General features: G+C 39.3%; 1 protein-coding gene across 1 annotated transcript in view; it reads left to right on the top strand.

The window, feature by feature from the left end:
• LOC143127155 (uncharacterized) overlaps positions 1-20,690 on the top strand; it is a 47,083-nt gene continuing 26,393 nt past the window's right edge. Inside the window, exons 1-8 of the mRNA XM_076288466.1 lie at positions 1-229; positions 2,134-2,230; positions 3,987-4,103; positions 6,683-6,799; positions 7,813-7,879; positions 8,010-8,205; positions 8,449-10,246; positions 17,554-17,727. Coding sequence (XP_076144581.1) covers positions 2,181-2,230; positions 3,987-4,103; positions 6,683-6,799; positions 7,813-7,879; positions 8,010-8,205; positions 8,449-10,246; positions 17,554-17,727 — 2,519 coding nt within the window. The 5' untranslated portion in view covers positions 1-229; positions 2,134-2,180. The remainder of the gene's footprint in view (positions 230-2,133; positions 2,231-3,986; positions 4,104-6,682; positions 6,800-7,812; positions 7,880-8,009; positions 8,206-8,448; positions 10,247-17,553; positions 17,728-20,690) is intronic.

The raw sequence follows: 20,690 nt of genomic DNA, 5'->3' as shown, positions 1-20,690 counted from the left end.
AATGCCATCGTAATACCAGGAATGAAGACAAAGGAGGAGCAATACCCTGCTTAACAAGTAAAGCTTTTAATATAGCCGAGTTTATGACAAATAGTTATTATCAGTTTGTCTGCTAAGTTAGGCTGCTAACGAACCTAAAACATGTAACAGTTTGGGTAACAGATTTTCTTCTTATCGGGAAATGTGTCTGTTAGTATTTCCAATGGCGCAGAACAAGTCGGACTAAAAGGTGGGTGTTGAGCTTCTTCTATGGATAAATCATCAGCAATTCTTACAGGATATATCTCTCCTCAACTCTTCGATTTATTCCTGTTGTTGGCATAAGAAAAAGCAAGGGACATCAAAAAAACGTTCAGCTTTTTCTTCTGTCTCAATGTCATGTTAACGTGTTAACGCATGTTAAAAGAGTGCATTTGATAAATGAGCTGGGACTGAACAACTTTTTGCAACTTTTTCAATTTGCAACTTTTGTGTTTCATGACCTTGGTGTCCAGGCTTAATAATGTGCGCTTTTAACGGTAGACTGTTGTTTTCATAGGAAACCATTTAGCGCACAGGTGCACAGGCCTAGCCTCCATTTCAGGCTGAATTGGCACAGGTCCATTGTACAGAAGCTTAGATTATACAAAACTACTGTCCTGGTTTTCTTGATATTTGTTGCGAATGTGGGTCTCATGGATTTTTTATGATGGATGTTTTTGCTAACATCACCAGATGCGTCATAAGGCATCTGCCATGTCCTAAGTGTGCGCTCTCCAAGTAGGGTGGCCATACATCCGGATTTAGGGCGGACAGTCGGGATTTTAAACGCCCTGTCCGGCGTCCCGGCGCAACCTCAAGCCGGACACTAATTTGTCCTCCTTTTTGAAGTTGCGCTGGGCTTCTAGAATCTTTGCTCGGACGCAGCATAGCGTTTCTCAAACTATGGACGCGGAGACTGCTGGTCAAATTATGTCCGGTGCTTCTGGCACTCGTCTGATAATTTGCTGCGCAATTTATGAAGGAACCACTGATTGACATAAAAAGAAAACAAACGTTGATATGTTTCATTTCTCCAGCGTGTGTTGCTGGCCTAGCATACCCAACAGGGAAGTGAATACCCTGATCTGTCTGCGGCTTGCTTGTCAGCCTTTTCCAGTACTTTGCAAATGTTGTGAAATATAACCGCATATTCCGGTCAAGCTTTGGTTGGTTTAAATACAACTGATTTGACAATAACTGATTTGCTTTGCTGTGTCTGGGTCTCTGGGACAATAGTAAATGATATAAAGTAGGCATATTCAAATATCTAATATAGTCTACCTTTCAAAAATATTGAAGGGAATCCAGTCCTGTACACATGTCCTTAGCAAGTAGCCTAGGCTACTGCAGACAGGTGAATAACAGTCAGCCTCAGCCAGTAGCACAACCAGATATAACCATTTATAGCTGTAAAGGTGATTCACACGTCATTTCTTTCCCCAAAAACCTATATTTGGTAACTTCTGTAGACACCCACAATGGGGTGGGATGATTGTATTGGGGTGTCAGGTGGGACAGAGTTCAGGTAGGAGGGCCCCATGAGGTCCGAACAGGCACTGGTTGTAGCAAAGCTCCGCTTTAACCTGGAAGAGCTCACCCTAGAGAAACCTCAGAACCCTCAGAAAATGATTATAATTGATATTGTTTTTTTGTGACAGGTACTTAACAAAGTGTAATAACCACCATCAAAAGCCCTACAAAACAATCCCACCTCCCCCACACCCCTTTATGAACCTTGGAACCCTGGCTGGGAATATTGCCCATCCAGTGTCAGCAGCCCAAAGGCTTGCTGTTGCTTCCCCTTTTGACTTATACAGTCCTGCCAAAATAACTTATATGTAATTTGTACTTGTGTATGTAATAATGATAATAACAATATGTTCTCATACTATTACAATAATAATATCCATAATGTGTCAAATATTCATGTATCCTATGTTTCATACAGCTGGGGTCAAACTGACCCCAAAGAACATCAATGTACAAAATATTTGTACAGGACATTGAAAACAAATTATTGTAAAAATGTCATGCTAACTGTGTTGTACCCTTCAATTGAGGAAATGTACAAAAAATGTTTGTACATATTCTGATTCTTTGTTTTCATTGAAGCTCGTCATGATCAGATTCATCTGGGTGCTCTGAGGAGTGGCTGAAACATGGAAAAACAAGTCAACACAAAACAGGAAGACAGTCTAAAGGGGCAAAGGTAGCTGAGCACATGATCTAAGCTATGTTTCTTTAAGAAGTTGCATGTCTGTTCTTTGCTAACCATCTTTCCAATAGTTTAAAGGTGTTGCTATCCTCACATCTGAGATGAGTTGCTGTGTAACATTCTACATCACATAGCTCCTTAATACAGCCACTTTAAGAGAGAAAAAGTATAGACTCTTAACTGTTATTTTGTCATGCTTTCAGGGGAGCTGTACATGTACATAGTTGAAGTACTTGGAAATAATAGCTTCTGTGTTTGTGCAGCAGATACAGTATATCAGTCATGAGCATTATCATATTGCACATTTGTGTTATCAACCAATTTAGAGGACAAAGGAAACAATATGGCAAAAGATTAAGGATATCCCTACAATATGTCTGTAGATATCCCTCCGACACGTCTATAGATATCCCTACCACACGTCTATAGACATCCCTACAACACATCTATAGATATCCCGGTAACACTTTACGGTAAGGGTACATGAATCATCATGAATTTATGCATGAATTAATCCATGATTTATGTATTATTCATTCCTTAATATCTCATGAATCATCATGAATTTAGATGAGTTTATAGTTTGTCATTTGTGAACTAATACATGAACAACACATCAACTAAAGCATTAAGTATGGTGGGCACATCATTATGATTTATGATTTATTAAGAATGATCATGATGATTTCCTTTTCTGCCAAAAATGTGGTCATCACTACTCAAATTCTGATTTGAACACAACTTGTGCAGTTCTCTAAACACATGCCATTGTTCACACTTTAGTTGAGTGGCCACAAACGTGATGAAATCATGAGTAATTAACCTTAAATTCATGTAATCATGATGATCATGCTTAAGAAATCATAAATCAGAATGATGTACCCACCATAACTAATGCTTTAGTTGATGTGTTGTTCATGCATGAGGTCATGAATGAGAGACTTTGAACTCACGTCAATTCTTGATGATTCATAAGATATAAAGGAATAAAGTAATGCATAAATCATGAATTAATTCATGCATGAATTCATGATAAATCATGTACCCTTACCGTAAAGTGTTACCGATATCCCTACAACATGTCTATAGATATCCATACATCACGTCTATAGATATCCCTACAACATGTCTATAGATATCCCTACAACATGTCTATAGATATCCCTACCACACGTCTATAGATATCCCTACAACATGTCTATAGATATCCATACATCACGTCTATAGATATCCCTGCAACACGTCTATAAATATCCCTACAACATGTCTATAGATATCCCTACAACATGTCTATAGATATCCCTACAACGTGTCTATAGATATCCCTACAACACGTCTAAAGATATCCATACAACACGTCTAGCCTATAGATATCCCTACAACAATGTCTATAGATATCCCTACAACACGTCTATAGATATCCCTACAACAATGTCTATAGATATCCCTACAACACGTCTATAGATATCCCTACAACAATGTCTATAGATATCCCTACAACACGTCTATAGATATCACTACAACAATGTCTATAGATATCACTACAACATGTCTATAGATATCACTACAACATGTCTATAGATATATCCCTACAACATGTCTATAGATATCCCTACAACATGTCTATAGATATCCCTACAACGTGTCTATAGATATCCCTACAACATGTCTATAGATATCCCTACAACGTGTCTATAGATATCCCTACAACACGTCTATAGGAAATAATTGTTGTTATTTTACACCACAGCTCATTCCATCATGAGAGGCCTCCATCACCTGTGCCCACTGGTGTGTCCATGAAGAGTGACCGGTCAATGGATCCCCCCATAACCTTCAAACATGATGATGCCAGAGATGGATCAAGGCAAGTCCATAAAACACTTAAAGAATGAGCACTTTGTGACAGGATGGTTGATAATGTTCACAGCTTACATAAAAATGTAAACAGTTTTCAATTTAATATCTGTGCTATTCACTAAGTGTGTGCAGCCTCTTATACTTAAACAACATCCATTTGAATTGAGTGTTCATAGAGTTCTGCTGTGTTAATGAGCTGAATATCCTACAAAGCGCTTGAATACTGGAGTTCTGCTGTGTTAATGAGCTGAATATGCTACAAAGCACTTGAATACTGGAGTTCTGCTGTGTTAATGAGCTGAATATCCTACAAAGCACTTGAATACTGGAGGGATAAACATGCCTTCAATGGCTTCACACCCAGAACAGAAATACTGGTAGTCTACTTGCAAAAGTAGCAAAACCAATTATTGATGATTAGTTGATTAGTTATTGGATGAAAGTATTGCCAGTTGCTGATGAATCAGATAAAGATATTCCTCACTACATTAGCTTGAATTTCCCCTTGGGGATCAATAAAGTATATATCTACACTATCTATCTATGGTGCTATCTACAGTATCTATCTATCTATGGTGCTATCTACAGTATCTATCTATCTATGGTGCTATCTGTGCTATCTACCTGTCTGTGTACATCTATTTAGATGTGGCCATTTGTACTATAAATAACATCCCAGCTAATCCATTTAGATGTGGCCATTTGTACTATAAAGAACATCCCAGCTAATCCATTTAGATGTAGGCATTTGTACTATAAAGAGCAGCTAATCCATTTAGATGTAGGCATTTGTACTATAAAGAGCATCCCAGCTAATCCATTTAGATGTAGGCATTTGTACTATAAAGAGCATCCCAGCTAATCCATTTAGATGTAGGCATTTGTACTATAAAGAGCATCCCAGCTAATCCATTTAGATGTAGGCATTTTTACTATAAAGAGCATCCCAGCTAATCCATTTAGATGTAGGCATTTGTACTATAAAGAGCATCCCAGCTAATCCATTTAGATGTAGGCATTTGTAGTATAAAGAGCATTCCAGCTAATCCATTTAGATGTAGGCACTTGTACTATAAAGAGCATCCCAGCTAATCCATTTAGATGTAGCCATTTGTAGTATAAAGAGCATCCCAGCTAATCCATTTAGATGTAGGCATTTGTACTATAAAGAGCATTCCAGCTAATCCATTTAGATATAGGCATTTGTACTATAAAGAGCATCCCAGCTAATCCATTTAGATATAGGCATTTGTACTATAAAGAGCATCCCAGCTTATCCATTTAGATGTAGGCATTTGTACTATAAAGAGCATCCCAGCTAATCCATTTAGATGTAGGCATTTGTACTATAAAGAGCAGCTAATCCATTTAGATGTAGGCATTTGTACTATAAAGAGCAGCTAATCCATTTAGATGTAGGCATTTGTACTACAAAGAGCATCCCAGCTAATCCATTTAGATGTAGGCATTTGTACTATAAAGAGCAGCTAATCCATTTAGATGTAGGCATTTGTACTATAAAGAGCAGCTAATCCATTTAGATGTAGGCATTTGTACTATAAAGAGCATCCCAGGTAATCCATTTAGATGTAGGCATTTGTACTATAAAGAGCAACCCAGCTGATCCATTTAGATGTAGGCATTTGTACTACAAAGAGCATCCCAGCTGATCCATTTAGATGTAGGCATTTGTACTATAAAGAGCATCCCAGCTAATCCATTTAGATGTAGGCATTTGTACTATAAAGAGCATCCCAGCTAATCCATTTAGATGTAGGCATTTGTACTATAAAGAGCAGCTTATCCATTTAGATGTACACTGCCGTTCAAAAGTTTGGGGTCACTTAGACATTTCCATCCCACTCCATCATAGACAGAATACCAGCTGAGATCAGTTGCATTGTTTTTTTTAATCAGGGCAGCAGTTTTCAGATGTGCTTACTGCAAAAGGGTTCTCCAATGTTTTCTCAGTTAGCCTTTTAAAATGATATCAGATTAGTAAACAGAATGCGTTTTTGGAACATTGGAAGATTAGATAAGATTAGATTAGATTAGATTAGATTAGATAAATTGCCATTGTGCAGAGTACAAGTATAAAGACAATGAAATGCAGTGCGAAAAAGCAGAAAAGTGCAATTTGATATAAAGTATAGACAGGTGGTGCATAGACAGGACAATAAATATAGTGCAATGTAGACAGTAGTATACAGTTGGTTTACAGAAGGTGGTTTACAGTAATATAAATGAAATATAAATATGTGCAGTGTATTAGCAGAATATAACAAAAACTGAATAAATATACTGTATGAATGGTCGCTGATAATACTTGTGTAGGTATTGCATTAAGATCAGCCATTTCTTTCTACAACAGTCATTTACAACATTAATGATTAACACAAGGACATTTCTAAATGACTCCAAACCTTTGAACTTGAACTTATTTGTGCTATAAAGAGTATCCCAGCTCTACTGTATATGGGATACAACATATTGTGTGTGTGTGTGTGTGTGTGTGCATTTGTGCTATAAAGAGAATCCCAGCTCTGGAATACAACATATTTTTGTCACAGATTTTCTATGCCACAGCTCATTCCATCACGAGAGGCCTCCATCACCTGTGCCCACTTGTGTGTCCATGAAGAGTGACCAGTCAGAGGGTCGACATATAGACTTCAAACGTGATGAGGGCACAGATGGATCAAGGCAAGTCCTTAAAACAGACTTGTAGAATGAGCACTTTGTGGCAGGATGGTTAGAATGTTCACATGTTCACCAGGTGCTATGGAATCAGATATGTTCTTTATTTCCCCTGGAAAAGACTCTATTGGGTGGGAATCCCCCATGATGCATCTCTCTTTGTGCTGCCAGTTAGATCAGGGGTCAGGAACTTTGTTAGGTGAGAGAAGTGGACCTGTATGTCTCTGATCGTGTGTGTGTGTGTGTGTGTGTGTGTATTGGGGAATAATTATTTGTGTTTACACTATGAAGAACATCCCAGAACATTCTTATTCCCATATGGGGAATAATTATTTGTGTTTACACTATGAAGAACATCCCAGAACATTCCCATATGGGGAATAATTATTTGTGTTTGCACTATGAAGAACATCCCAGAACATTCCCATTCCCATATGAGGAATATTTATTTGTTTAGCTCATGGTCTGGCTTTGCTTAGTGGGAAGCTATTCCGTAGTGCAGCTGGTGGAAATGGTATAAGGGTGAGTGTCTTGGTGATATTCTTGCACTTATTCTCTTTCAAAACAAACAAACACACACTCTCTCTCTCACTCTCTCTCTCACACACACACACACACACACACAGCTGTAGCCTCTATGGGATAAAGTCGGTGGCCTGTAAAAGTATTTTACACCTTTCAACAATAATATGACTTATTTCCATGGCCCTGCCTTAATAACTATCACCATATTACTACACACAAGAGTATTTCTTTACATGGACAGTTACAAGTGCCATCTTGTGGTCAAATTATGCAAAATATATGTGTTTTCTCCTAAATGGGTCACTGAGCCCATACTAAGTTTGGTTTTGATGCATCCAAGCCTTATTAACCAGCATTTCAGAATGTTTTACCATAGAGTTGGGTCTGTCATAGACTCCAATAGCATAAGAACCGTGGGGATGTCCGTTACCCCCACACATGCATGCACAACTAATGGAAGTCGATTTGTGGATTGTTTTGCCTTAAATACTCAGTGGCCAAATGGAAGAATGCAAACCAGATGCTGTCAGTGACCAGGGAGACCTCAAGCACATATTCCAGGTTTGGATGCAGCCACAACCTGCTGCACTGATATACACCTTTTACATGTTACAGTACAGAACAACAATGATATGGCATTCAAAACCTGGGTATTGTAATGCAAAGTATAACCAGCATATTTGTATACCAGGTGCTTGAGGAGAAGATAATGGACTTTGTGAAGAATGAGCTGAAGAGATTCAAGAAGATTCTGAGTCCAGATTACCAAGAAAACTTTGAGGGTAAAGAGCAGGATGAGAGTGATGCCAGAGAAGGGGCTCTCAAGATGGCACTGCACTTCCTGAGGAACATGAATCAGAATAATATTGCCGACAAACTGCAAGAAAGTATGAATTTGTATTTCTATGAAGCTTTATTTGGTTTTGATCAATAAAATCCAAGATAGAAAATAGCTATTTCTGGTGTCAGTGTTTTGCATTTTATGTATTGTTAAGTAGATATTTATTTCCATTTGTAATTAAACACCAATAAGGCACTAAAAGGCCCATTGGTGTAAAAGACACATTGGACTATTTTGTCTTTAGTATTGGTTGCTGGCTAACATTATTTTGTTTTATTCTTTTCTGTAGACGAACTTGCTGTAGTGTGGCAGACTGAGCTGAAAAGAAATCTCAAGAACAAGTACCAGAGTGTGTTTGAAGGAATACCCAAGCAAGGGAGCTCTGCTCTGCTGGAAAAGATCTACACAGAGGTCTACATCACAGAGGGAGGAAGTGGGAAAGTAAATGAGGAGCATGAAGTCAGGCAGATTGAGTCCAGATCCAAGACAACAGCTGGACAGGAGACACCAATCAAATGCAGAGACATCTTCAAGCCCTTACCTGGCCAAGACAAACCAATCAGAAGTGTCATCACGAAGGGAGTAGCTGGAATTGGCAAAACTGTCTCAGTTCAAAAGTACATCCTGGACTGGGCTGAGGGGAAAGAAAACCAGGATGTCCACTTCATATTTCCACTGCCTTTTCGAGAGCTCAACAGCATGAAAGACAAACAACTCTCTTTGATGGATCTTCTTCACAACTTTTTTTCAGATATTAAGCTGTTAACTTTTCCTAGCCAGGGGAAGTACAAAGTGTTGTTCATCTTTGACGGTCTGGACGAGTGTCGACTCCAACTAAACTTTCAGAAAAATGAAATTTTGACTAAAGTGACAGAGGTCACTTCATTGGATGTGCTGCTGACAAATCTCATCAAGGGTAATCTGCTTCCCTCTGCTCTCCTTTGGATCACCTCTCGACCAGCAGCAGCCAATCAAATCCCTCCTGAGTGTGTTGACCGGGTCACAGAAGTACAAGGGTTCAGCGACCCTCAGAAGAAAGAGTACTTTAGGAAGAGGATCAGTGATAAGAATCTTGCCAGAAAAGTTATCACTCACATAGCATCATCAAGAAGCCTCCACATTATGTGCCACATACCAGTGTTTTGCTGGATTGCTGCTCACGTTCTTGAAATTCTTCTCAAGACCGAAGGAGGTAAGCAGGTTCCAAAGACTTTGACAGAGATGTACACGTATTTCCTTGTTTTTCAAACCAAGCAGAGGAGTCTGAAGCTTGAAGGAGTTTATGACACAGATCCACAGTGGAATCGGGCTAGTCTCCTTGCTCTTGGAAAGTTGGCCTACGAGCAGCTGAAGAAGGGCAACCTGATCTTTTATGAAGACGACCTGAGAGAGAGTGGTATTGATGTCAGAGAGGCAGCAGTACACTGTGGCATCTGCACGGAGATCTTTCAGGAAGAGTCAGGCCTTCATCAGGAAAAGTTGTACTGCTTTGTGCATCTGAGCATCCAGGAGTACCTTGCAGCTTTGTACGTGATCCTGATGTTAATAACTGAGGGGAAAGATCTCATGTCCCCACAGCAACCCCCCAGAACAGTGTTTCAGCTTCTGAAACGGCAAACAACGGACAAACCCATGACCACCTTACAGAAGAGTGCTGTGGACAAAGCATTGGAACATGAAGATGGACACTTTGATCTTTTCCTCCGTTTTCTTCTTGGCCTCTCTCTGGAATCCAACCAGAGACTCTTGACTGGCTTAATAAAGAAAGTACAACATGAAAGCAAAGAGGAAATAGGCAGCTACATTAAGACAAAGATCAGGGAGATGCCATCATCAGAAAGAGTTATCAACCTCTTCCACTGTCTGAATGAAGTCAATGATCACTCCTTAGTGGTGGAGGTCCAGAGCTTCCTGAGTGCGGGGAAACTTTCTGAAGCCAAACTCTCATCCACCCAGTGGTCAGCTCTCGTGTTTGTGCTTCTGACATCAGAAGAAAAGCTGGATGTGTTTGACTTGAAGAAGTACATCAGGTCTGATGAATCTCTCCTAAGACTGCAGCCAGTAGTGGAGGAATCCCAAAAGGCTCTGTGAGTAGGATAGCAATTAGGGCTGGGCAATATGGCTGAAAACTGTATCACGATATAAGTATTTCATATCGGTCAATATCGATAATTATTGATTTTTTAAAAATCTATTTCAGATAAGGACCAGAAGGGGGAAAAAAGTTCAATTTAAACACTTTTAAACACTTTTATTTTAAACTTAACCTTCCTCTGAATTGAATCACTTATCAATCAAAGCAAACAGGGAAAAGAAACTAGAAAAAGCATTTCCTGAAGGAAATACAGTGCATGAAAATGCAAAAATATGATGAGTTCATATGGTTAAATTATTTGCTTGGTAGATAAGGTTTACTATAGTTGGAATGACTGAACAGTTAAATAGGTTGATAATTGAAATGGTTAAATTATTTAGGCAGATAGTTGACGATAACTAACAGTTGGAATGGCTCTAATGTTTGCTAGCAGTTATGCTAACTATGTTAACAAAGATAATAATGCTAACCAAGTAACTATGCTAACTAGCATGCTAACAATGTTAAAATGTTAACTATGCTAACCATATGACTTAGCTAACCTAGCTAATCATTTTTATTAGTTATGATAACTATGCTAATTAGCATGTTAACATGCTAATTATGTTAACCATGTGACTTAGCTAACTTCGCTAATCATTTGTAACAGCTATGCTAACTATGCTAACTAGCATGTTAACATGCTAGCATGCTAACTATGCTAACTATGTGACTTAGCTAACTTAGCATGTTAACATGCTAGCATGCTAACTATGCTAACCATGTGACTTAGCTAACTTAGCTAATCATTTTTAGCAGTTTTGCTAAAAATGTGAACTAGCATGCTAACATGTTAGCATGCTAACTATGTTAACCATGTGACTTAGCTAACTTAGCTAATCATTTTTAGCAGTTTTGCTAAAAATGATAACTAACATGCTAACATGCTAACTATGTTAACCATGTGACTTAGCTAATCATTTTTTATAGTTTTGCTAAAAATGCTAACTAGTATGTTAACATGCTAGCATGCTAACTATGCTAACCATGTGACTTAGCTAACTTAGCTAATCATTTTTAGTAGTTTTGCTAAAAATGCTAACTAGCATGTTAACATGCTAACATGCTAGTATGCTAACTATGCTAACCATGCTAACTAGCTACAGTGGGTAGGAGTCATAGTTGATGACAAGTAACAGTTACAATGGCTGAACAGTTAAAAAGTTCAGTAGTTTAAAGGGTTAAATTGTTTAACAGTGAAATATTGTAGTGAGGACTTTTATTTTGAAACAGTTTTTGGCAGAGGAAGCAGTTGAATAGGGTGTGTAGTCTTAATAGGGCCAGTTTGTATGCTTAAAGCAGTGGTTCTTAAACTTTTTGTCTGGCGACCCCACAAAAAAGTATGGCGAGGTCTGGCGACCCCACTTTCCCCAAATCCATTCTAGGTCCTTAGCCTACTCAAATACCCCCTCAAACGTTAACAACTAAATCAAGCAAAAACTAGAAAGCAAAGTCATTTGTTTTATTTACTCCATATGAACAAGAACCGAAAAGAAAACAAAACAATCACGATTAAACAAGTGTAGGCTGCCGCCATATCAGATCAGAGTGATGTGCGTAGCGCACGCGCACACACAAGCACGCACACACACATACACATGCAGCATTAGGCCTACAACGTTATATTTATGGCGATAACAATAACAGTATTTTTTTTATTTCACTTTTTTGGTTTACTATCTTTAACAATTTCAATGGGAAGGGTGGGCATGCTTCCGTGAACATAGCAAGTTCATTCTAGGAGGAATGCTGCATACGGTGACACGGAGATTTTCCTCCACGGTGCTGAGCCGACATCTGTATTTTGAGATGTCGTTTCATTTTGACAGATTTTAAGCTCTCATTCGCCAGAACATCGCCGCAAATGACACATTGTGGGTGGTCGAGGTTATCTTTAACTTGGCAAGTGAATGCATATTTCAGAAATTCTGATAAAGCCGACGCGCCGTTTGTTGTTTTTTATTCTCACCGGACTGTAGACTTGTCCCGTCTGAGGATCACGGAGGAGTAGACGCACTGGTAGATGGCACTTCCGAGCTTTTGTTCAATTTTTTAAGCAGCCACCTGTCCATTTTGGCTAGTAGGCTACCTATGTCTTTTGTTTTGTTTTACTTAAAATAGCAGGAACAAGTTGAGTTTGCGTAGTGGGAGCAGATAGTTACATTGTTTCTATCAGCGGACCAGTAGCCCATAGACTGAACCAGATCTCGTTGAAAGACGAAAACATCTCTCTCTCTTCTCTTAACTGCGTGTAAATAAGAAAAAGGCAGAAAAGGCCAATATTATTTTCCTTTGTTTCACCTAATAATAATTTCAGACTGAATACAGAAATACAGAATACAGTGGCGACCCCACGGAAGTTTTTGGCGACCCCTAGTTTAAGAATCACTGGCTTAAAGGGGTGGTTCAGGATTTTGGACATAAGACCTCATTTCCAAGTAAGCAAGTGTGATATTCATCAGTGGAGACCGTTTTCAACACGTTTCATCCAGTCCTTGTAATTGCAGAGTTCGCAGGTGCTAGGCTAGCGCAAGTCAACGGTATGTGCTAGCCTGCCACTAAAGACAGTCTTACCCACTCCAAAGTACACCCGAGGCAAATTCCAGACAATCGATGTAAATGTCTGTGTTGATAGAATAGTGTAAGAAATACAACTACCCTCGCATCGCGTTGCAATAGTTATACTTTGGTCCCTGAAGTTGGTAGTAGTCATTTTGCATCTCAGCAGCGGACTGATATTACCAAGGCTACTACTAAGTATCCCCATTGGAGTGTGCTTTACTGTTTACTTTTCGGCGCAGTACTACTAACCGGAGCAAGTATAATTCCGTCGTGGTAAGAAACTAGTCCCTCAAAATGTAATGCGATCGTTGAAATGCAAGGATAGAATAACGTTAGAAATAACAGTATCAATACAGACATTTACATCGATAGTCTGGCGTTATAATTTATTTGCCTTGGGTGTACTGTCCCAGACAGCATTTACATCTGTGCCAGATCCGTTTTTGAATCGGCAGATTCGCGCAGCAGTCGCACTCACTATGCAGATCTGCACCAACTTTGCGCCAGACTTGTCTGTAGCTTCTGACTGTGACAGTCCATCCAGCGGGTGCGGCACCTATCCGGGGCAGCTTCGCAGACCAGACGCGCCACAACTGAATTGAGTCCGCCCGGCGGGTGTGGGCCAGATCCTCAGGAGCTGCGCAGACCTGACGCGCCACAACTAACGGACCACTTTTCCCCCACATAAACCTGCAACTGCAACTACGTTAGCAGCTATGTGATTATGCAGAGTGGAAGACAGGCTGCACCATCTTTGTGATTATTGGTAAGTACAGTATACAAGTATCATTTTAAATGTAAACTGGTGTTCATGTCATTTTAGTCTGCTAAATATTTAGGCCTGTTCTGTATTAAACATGAAAGTTTACAAACTTAGTTCACTCTGAAATTCTGACAACCTGAAACGTGCCAGACAAGCTGGGTAGTAGCTACGGTTAGCTTGTAGTCTAGGTTCTTTTAAACATGCATCCACAACTATGTGAACATGAGCTTTAAGGCTAAATTGGTGAGCTTTGCTTATTATTCACCAAAATCGCTTAATATCGTGTCCTTGTGTGTTAGCTGCGAATTCGTAGCCATTTGTCTGTAGCTAGCCTTGCTGCTAGTAGCACTGCAGGTAGCTTTAGACGGCCAGCGTTTTTTAAGCCTGTTTAAAATGGATTTAGAGTGGAAAAACTGGGCTGTAAAGCCTTTTATCGAAGGTCCACAAGAATTGTCGCTGTCCTCCAGTTTATCCGGTTTGGGATGCAATGCGTTGTTGGCATACTATAACGTTACTGTTATAAAATAAATAATCTTTGGATGTTGAATCTAATATTTACTCTTTGTTTCTTTGCTTTGTGTGCTTTTTGTACGTCTCACAGGAGCAGTGAGGAAGAATCGCAGGTTGATGCCTAACTTTAACGTTAGTCCATTGGGCTAGTTTTTGCCCTGGTCCTCTGACATCCATCCGTGAATGGCGCTGCTATTCACCGTCTGCTCGAAAATATTTCTCAGGACAGCTAGCCTCTGCGAGAGATCTGCCGCGGCCGCGACCAAGGAACTGCTGCTGACCTGCGAGCTGCCATGATAGCAGCCTGCCCTGCAGTCTGGATTGAGTAGCCTAGCTCAGGGGTTTTCAAACTTTTTGTGAGTGTGGACCACTATTTGTAATGAAGAATTTTCGCGGACCACCTCATAATACCCTTAATAAAATGTCTATACACAGCCCTACCTGAATTAATCTGCACCTCTTAATAGGCCTACTAGCACTAAAACTAGGCCTATAACTGGGCATCACATTAGTAGGCTATCGTAAAAGCACCAAAATGTCTAAAAAAATAAAAGTTTTTTAATACTTCAAAATAGCATTTGATAAATTAACCTTACATTTTCAGTAGCCATAATATGAAGTGTGTAGATTTAAACAAAATCTGGGTTGGTTGTGTAGATTTAAACAAAATCAGGCTTAAAAAGCGTGAGCTTTTACTGCCCAAGAAATTGGAACCGTGCTCAAACCGTGTTTGAATTCTTGTCATGAAATAAAAAATTCCACTGGAGCTCCAAGCGGTTTTGACTCTTCGAGTCACTGTACATAGCTAATTTAAATACACTTATGGGGTGGGTGTTTGCGTTTCTTTAGGAATCCGCTGTCTTGGTTTGTATAGAAATTAATATTAATTGACGCATAGGCTACTCGTAAAAGGGCGGATACAACAGGCTTGTTAAAAGAAAGTTTACTGCACACAACGGCTGCCACGTATTTAATTTATTTATTTACTCAAGCGCCCGATGGCATAATCAAGTTCATTTCAACAACGTATTTTCTTAACAATATATTATTAAATGTATAACGTTACAGTAATAAGAACATCTGTCTGTCTGAGAGCGAGAGAGAGATAGAGAAGGGGGAGAGAGCGACAGAGAAAGAGAATTTTTCTTTTCACCCTCCTTTTTTTGTACCTTTATGAGGAATCTGGCCCGACTCACTGTCAATCTCCTCATTATTAGTAGAACTAGAGTTAACATCTGCCTCTTTTCTATTCAGAGAACCTGTTGCCATCCACCGATCCATGTGGTTCTAACCAGTTCTTCTAACCGTTAGCGCTTAGCGGCACTGCACTTGAACGTCACAGCCTAGTGCCACTAGCCTTTTAGTCACACAATAATCACACAATAACTTTACTATTTAATTTACATTTAAATTTGATATGAATATACATATTCTTAGAATATATGTTAGCATTTACTGGTAAAATAAAGGTTTAAAAAATATATTATTTAATATTTTATTTTGCTTTTCCACGGACCACCTGCAGTACCCTCACGGACCACTAGTGGTCCGCGGACCACAGTTTGGGAATGACTGGCCTAGCTAACGTCGAAGAACTCTCACGAAACAACAAACTGTCGCTATCAAAGTCCACCGACCTGCTGATCTGCAGGATCGCCCAACTGTTCTGTGCTTTCAGTGCTCCCCAGACTGCCAGTAATCTTCCTCCGACACAGCTGAGCGCCGTCGTCATCATCATCGGGACATCAGCCGGTTAGATGCAACGGACTATGTTAACATGACATTTTCTTTCAGTGCGTTTAGCGGAGTTTGTTTATCAACATAAGCCTTATATTTCACATATTGGTTTCTGTTATGTTGTAGGCTTAGGCTAGCGGACACAGTGTTCTCTTTTGCCTTTTTAAAATAAAAAACTATTTTGAAAATTACAAATTGTGTGGGTCTTAATTGTCTGATAGCTTAAATATGAATCACAGACCAGGGCCAGATGAGCCCCAGATATAGAATTGAGTCTGGGCCAGATCCGCACCAAATGCCATGGCAATATTAACTGTACTGGGCCAGTTCTGGCCCAGATCTGTCTCTGATCCGTAATTCCAACCTGTTCCGGTATTGGCCCGTTGGAAGAAATGACCCCGGGGCAGGTCCGTTTAGAGGATCTGGACCAAATCTGGCCCAAATATATTTTGCTGTCTGGGGTGGAGTGGGTAAGACTGTTTTTAGTGGCAGGCTAGCACATACCGTTGACTTGCGCTAGCCTAGCACCTGCAAACTCTGCAATTAGAAGGACTGGATGAAACGTGTTGAAAACGGTCTCCACTGATAAATATCACACTTGCTTGCTTGGAAATGAGGTCTTATGTCCAAAATCCTGAACCACCCCTTTAAAGCCTGAGAATGGCAGTTGATGCAGCTGGCCCGAACACCTGCCATAGGATTCTAATTGCTGTGATGTCATAAAGGCCCAATGTTAAGTCAATGGGGAAATTTTGAATAGTTTTTAATTAATAGTTTAAAAAGTATAAAAGTTACAAAGATGAAAAATACATAGCACTCTTATATCCTAAGTAAGACCTACGTAACAAAGTTTGAATGAAGTTTCTACGTTAAACGGTTGAAGCTGCATTAAATGCGTTAGAAGAAGAAGAATAAGAAGAAGCCTAGGAAGAACAGTACGGTGCATTTTCATGCACTATAATAACAACACAATCATGAAAAACACTCAAATAAATAATTGTGCACATAAGTCTGAATGAGCAGCACTGGTTGAAGCCTGGAAATATTGTAAACAAAGTAATTTGCTAGTTTATCATAGTAAGTCTACTGATTAGACTGTTCAGTTTCCCCACGTGTGTTTAAGTTTCAAATTAATACTTTTTCTCCTTGGGACAGGCCCGTTTGAGTCTTGGAAAATACTTTTCCATTTGCATCGGGATTGAGTTGATTAGAATTTAGCAGACAATTTGAATGCAACAGTTTTGAACAAATTCGTGCAGCGTGCTAATGATGCTAACCGGATTTAATAGCAATTCAGTCGTCTTGCACGATTGTGAATGTTTGGATTACATGCGCATGCTGAGGAGGGATACACCTAGAGAGAGAGGGAGAGAGAGAGAGAGAGCGCGCGCACGGGGCAAGGACTCATTGAGTCTGTGTTGAGGTAGGCCTACTTTTGCTTTTAATTATCGAATGTTCTATCGAACGCATTTTTTTTTATTGATATCGATTACATGTCTATTGCGATACATATCGCTATCGTTTTATCGCCCAGCCCTAATAGCAATAGTTATGGGCAGAATTGGGGGGGGGGTTAACATTTATGTTGATACTAAGTATGATTCAGAAACACACCAACACTAATATACTTATGGCATCAAAGTCCTTTCCAGAGAGTCTGTTAACTGGTGGAATGTTTTCCCCTTAAGGCTCAACAGTTGTGAGCTCACTGAGAGGAGCTGTGCAGGTCTGGCATCTGTCCTCACCAAAGCGTCTTCAAAGCTGAAACATCTGGACCTCAGTGCCAACAGTATTGAAGATATTGGGGTCCAAGAATTGTGTAGTGGACTGGGCAACCCAAACTGTGCACTGGAGACACTCAGGTAAGACATTTCAGTATCCCATAATAATCAGTTCTGTGACTTCATTTGTACAGTGCATGATGCATGTATCTGTATGATGCATGTGAGTAGTATCTAAGCTGTACCTTATGTCAAAAAAATGATTAATGACCCACCTGTCAAAATTTGATTGATTGATGACACCTGCCATAATTTGATTGATGACCAATGTTTCAAAATTGGATTGATGACCGATGTGTCAAAATTGGATTGATGACCCATGTGTCAAAATTGGATTGATGATCGATCCATATGTCAAACCCTGGACGTAGTGTTGCTGATTTATGGTGTGCATGTCAAAGTTGATTAATCGTCCGACCATGTTGCAACTAAGTGTCATTCGTATATCAAATGGTTTTGGTTACCTTTCTCTCACCAGTCAGTGACACCTGGATGTGTCAAACCCTGGACGTTGTCCCCTTCTTATCATTGTGCATTCCACAAACCTGAGGGGGTGTGTGTTTCTGTGTCTTGTCAGGGATAGAGTAGAGCTATGAAAGGGTCAAATGAGGGTATATTTTATTCATTCAAACCATTTTTTAAATTAACTCTCTTTAAAGAAATCACAGAACAGAAGAAATGTGTACAAAAAGCACAGCACAAACTGAGTGGAAGGAACTAGTCGAAATATAACATGAATCTACCCTTAATCAAATTACTATTACTATGTCATGTTCTACATGGTCCATAGGTTTTTATTTAGTTTTTGAGGGGGTATCAGATTTTTTCTTTGTGTTTTTATTATTATTATTATTTCAGTTAACCAAAATATCCTCCACAGCCTTTTTTGTTAATTATAACACCATTTTTTTCAGTGGGTTGTGTGACCAAGACTGAGATACACTGTTCACCATCTCCATTGTCTTTGGGGTTCTGACTATATCTAAATGAATTGAAGACGATGTAGTGAGAGCAAGCCCTGCAGTTAGTGCTGTTTCAAGGCCATGTAGTCCTAATGAATACCAGCATAGCTGCACCTGTTCACACACATGTTCACCATCTCCATTGTCTTAGGCTTCTGACTATTTGTAAATGATTTGAAGAGCTTGCAGGCAGAGCAAGCCACACAATAAGCACTGTTTCTGGAGCCATGGCCCAGGTAGAATTCATCTTGAGGTCATGATAATTCAATGAAATGGTCAAATGTGGCATTTTTTTAATTCATTCAAACCAATTTTTAAATGAACTCTCTTTAAACAAATCACAGAACAGGGTGTGTACAAAAGCACAGCACAAACTGAGTGGAAGGAACTAGTCTAAATATAATATGATTCAAGCATTTATCAAAATACTATTACTATGTATTGCATGGTCCATAGGTTTTTTATTTAGTTTTTTAGGGGAAATCAAATATTGCTTTGTGTGTTTTTTATTTTGGGAGTTGTGTCATGGTGGGGGGTTGTCATGGGAATGTCATGCGTGAGCAATTATGAGCGGTGTTGTTAGGGAGTATAAAAGCGGTGTACAAGTATGGGTAAAGATGGCAAAGTAAGCATGGCTAGTCTGACAACTCCTGAAAATGCTGGGTCTAGTAGCGAGCGGCTAAGTGGGGGCCCCCTAAGAGAAAAAGCTCTGAAAGCTATAGGCTTTCTCGCATACAGGAACCAGACCCTGTACACCTATGCCTATGCCTATCTGTTGTTGAACTTGCTATCAGTTGAGTGTGTCTGTTTTTGGAATTGGTCTGAGGGGGGTTTTGTATTATTCATGTGCTCAACACAGGTGTGTGACTCCTGTGTGTCGGCGTGAGGGTCTGTGTCATGGGTGGGTGTTGTCATGGGATTGTCATGCCTAGACAATTATCAAAGTTTGGGTTTTACTTTATTGGGGTTTTTCTTTGAGTCGAAGCGGATCAAAAATGTTTGGATTAAAAAAAAAAAAAGATTGTTTGCTGCAACCAGAGAATTTGTTACAACATGAGTTTAAAAAAAAAAAGTCAGAAAAGACACAGAAACAAGACAGTGATAAGAATAAAAATGTATCAGACAGCAGTGGAGGGAGAGAGGGTAGGAGCAGGATCAAAGGCCAGAGTGTGTGTGTGTGTGGGTGGGTGTGTGTCTGTGTGGATACACTGAATTTGACAGATTTGTAGGTTTCAGTGTAATTTTTTGTAAGTTTTATGATAATTTTGAATGATCTTTTACCGTTTTATCATTAATAAATGAAGAGAGGGAGGGGTATACCAAATGAGAAAGTCAATTATATCAACAAAAGAGGCACCAAAGGCAAGTAAATTGAGGGTATGCCTGTACTGGGTCAGATTATATAATTATATGCAGATTTTTTCATAGTCAGATTGTGTCTCTGATAGGATATCATGAGATAAACTAATAGTAACATTTTATAATAACCAGTCTCTTGCTATTTGGCTGAAAATTATTGAAAAGCCTTGAAAAGTATTTACTACGGCAAGGTAAAATATACGTTTTTCCGAGACAAAATAGACAAAGACAAAATTGTCTTAGCCTTGACAAAGCACATGAATAGGTCAGGCCTCCTCATTCACTTATTCACTTGCATTATATTGTATGTCACAGAACAAAACAGGGTTCTTCTCAAAGCATAACATAAGACACAATATTGCATCAAATTCTACTGACAGCATAACTGTCTTTATAAAAACCCATGTATTCTGGCAAAAGACTCATGGGAACACCATGAAACGGTGACACCAAAACTTGCCATAAGATCATTTGCATGCCTGGTTCAGTACTTAGCTGCACTTACACATGATTCTGTCAGAAAATTCATTGAGGAGGTAAAATATATCAGTTCAACATAATTCCATGGATCACTAACTGCGACAAACCCTGTTTTTCCTTTTTTCACAGTAGTAAAAAACAATTAGGTAAATGGAATGCTCAATTGAACTGACTAGACTAGCTGAAGGCCATACGTTGGTGTTTCATTCAAAACTAGACTGTTTTATGTATTGTTACAATAAT

Source organism: Alosa pseudoharengus, unplaced genomic scaffold, assembly GCF_046254945.1.
Source record: "Alosa pseudoharengus isolate Yale_2024_CS ecotype anadromous, Long Island Sound unplaced genomic scaffold, YU_APseudo_1.1 YU_APseudo_1.1_scf_17, whole genome shotgun sequence".
Classification (NCBI taxonomy): Eukaryota; Metazoa; Chordata; class Actinopteri; order Clupeiformes; family Clupeidae; genus Alosa; species Alosa pseudoharengus.
Note: the sequence above shows the minus strand (reverse complement) of the source record. Positions and strands in the feature narration are given on the sequence as shown.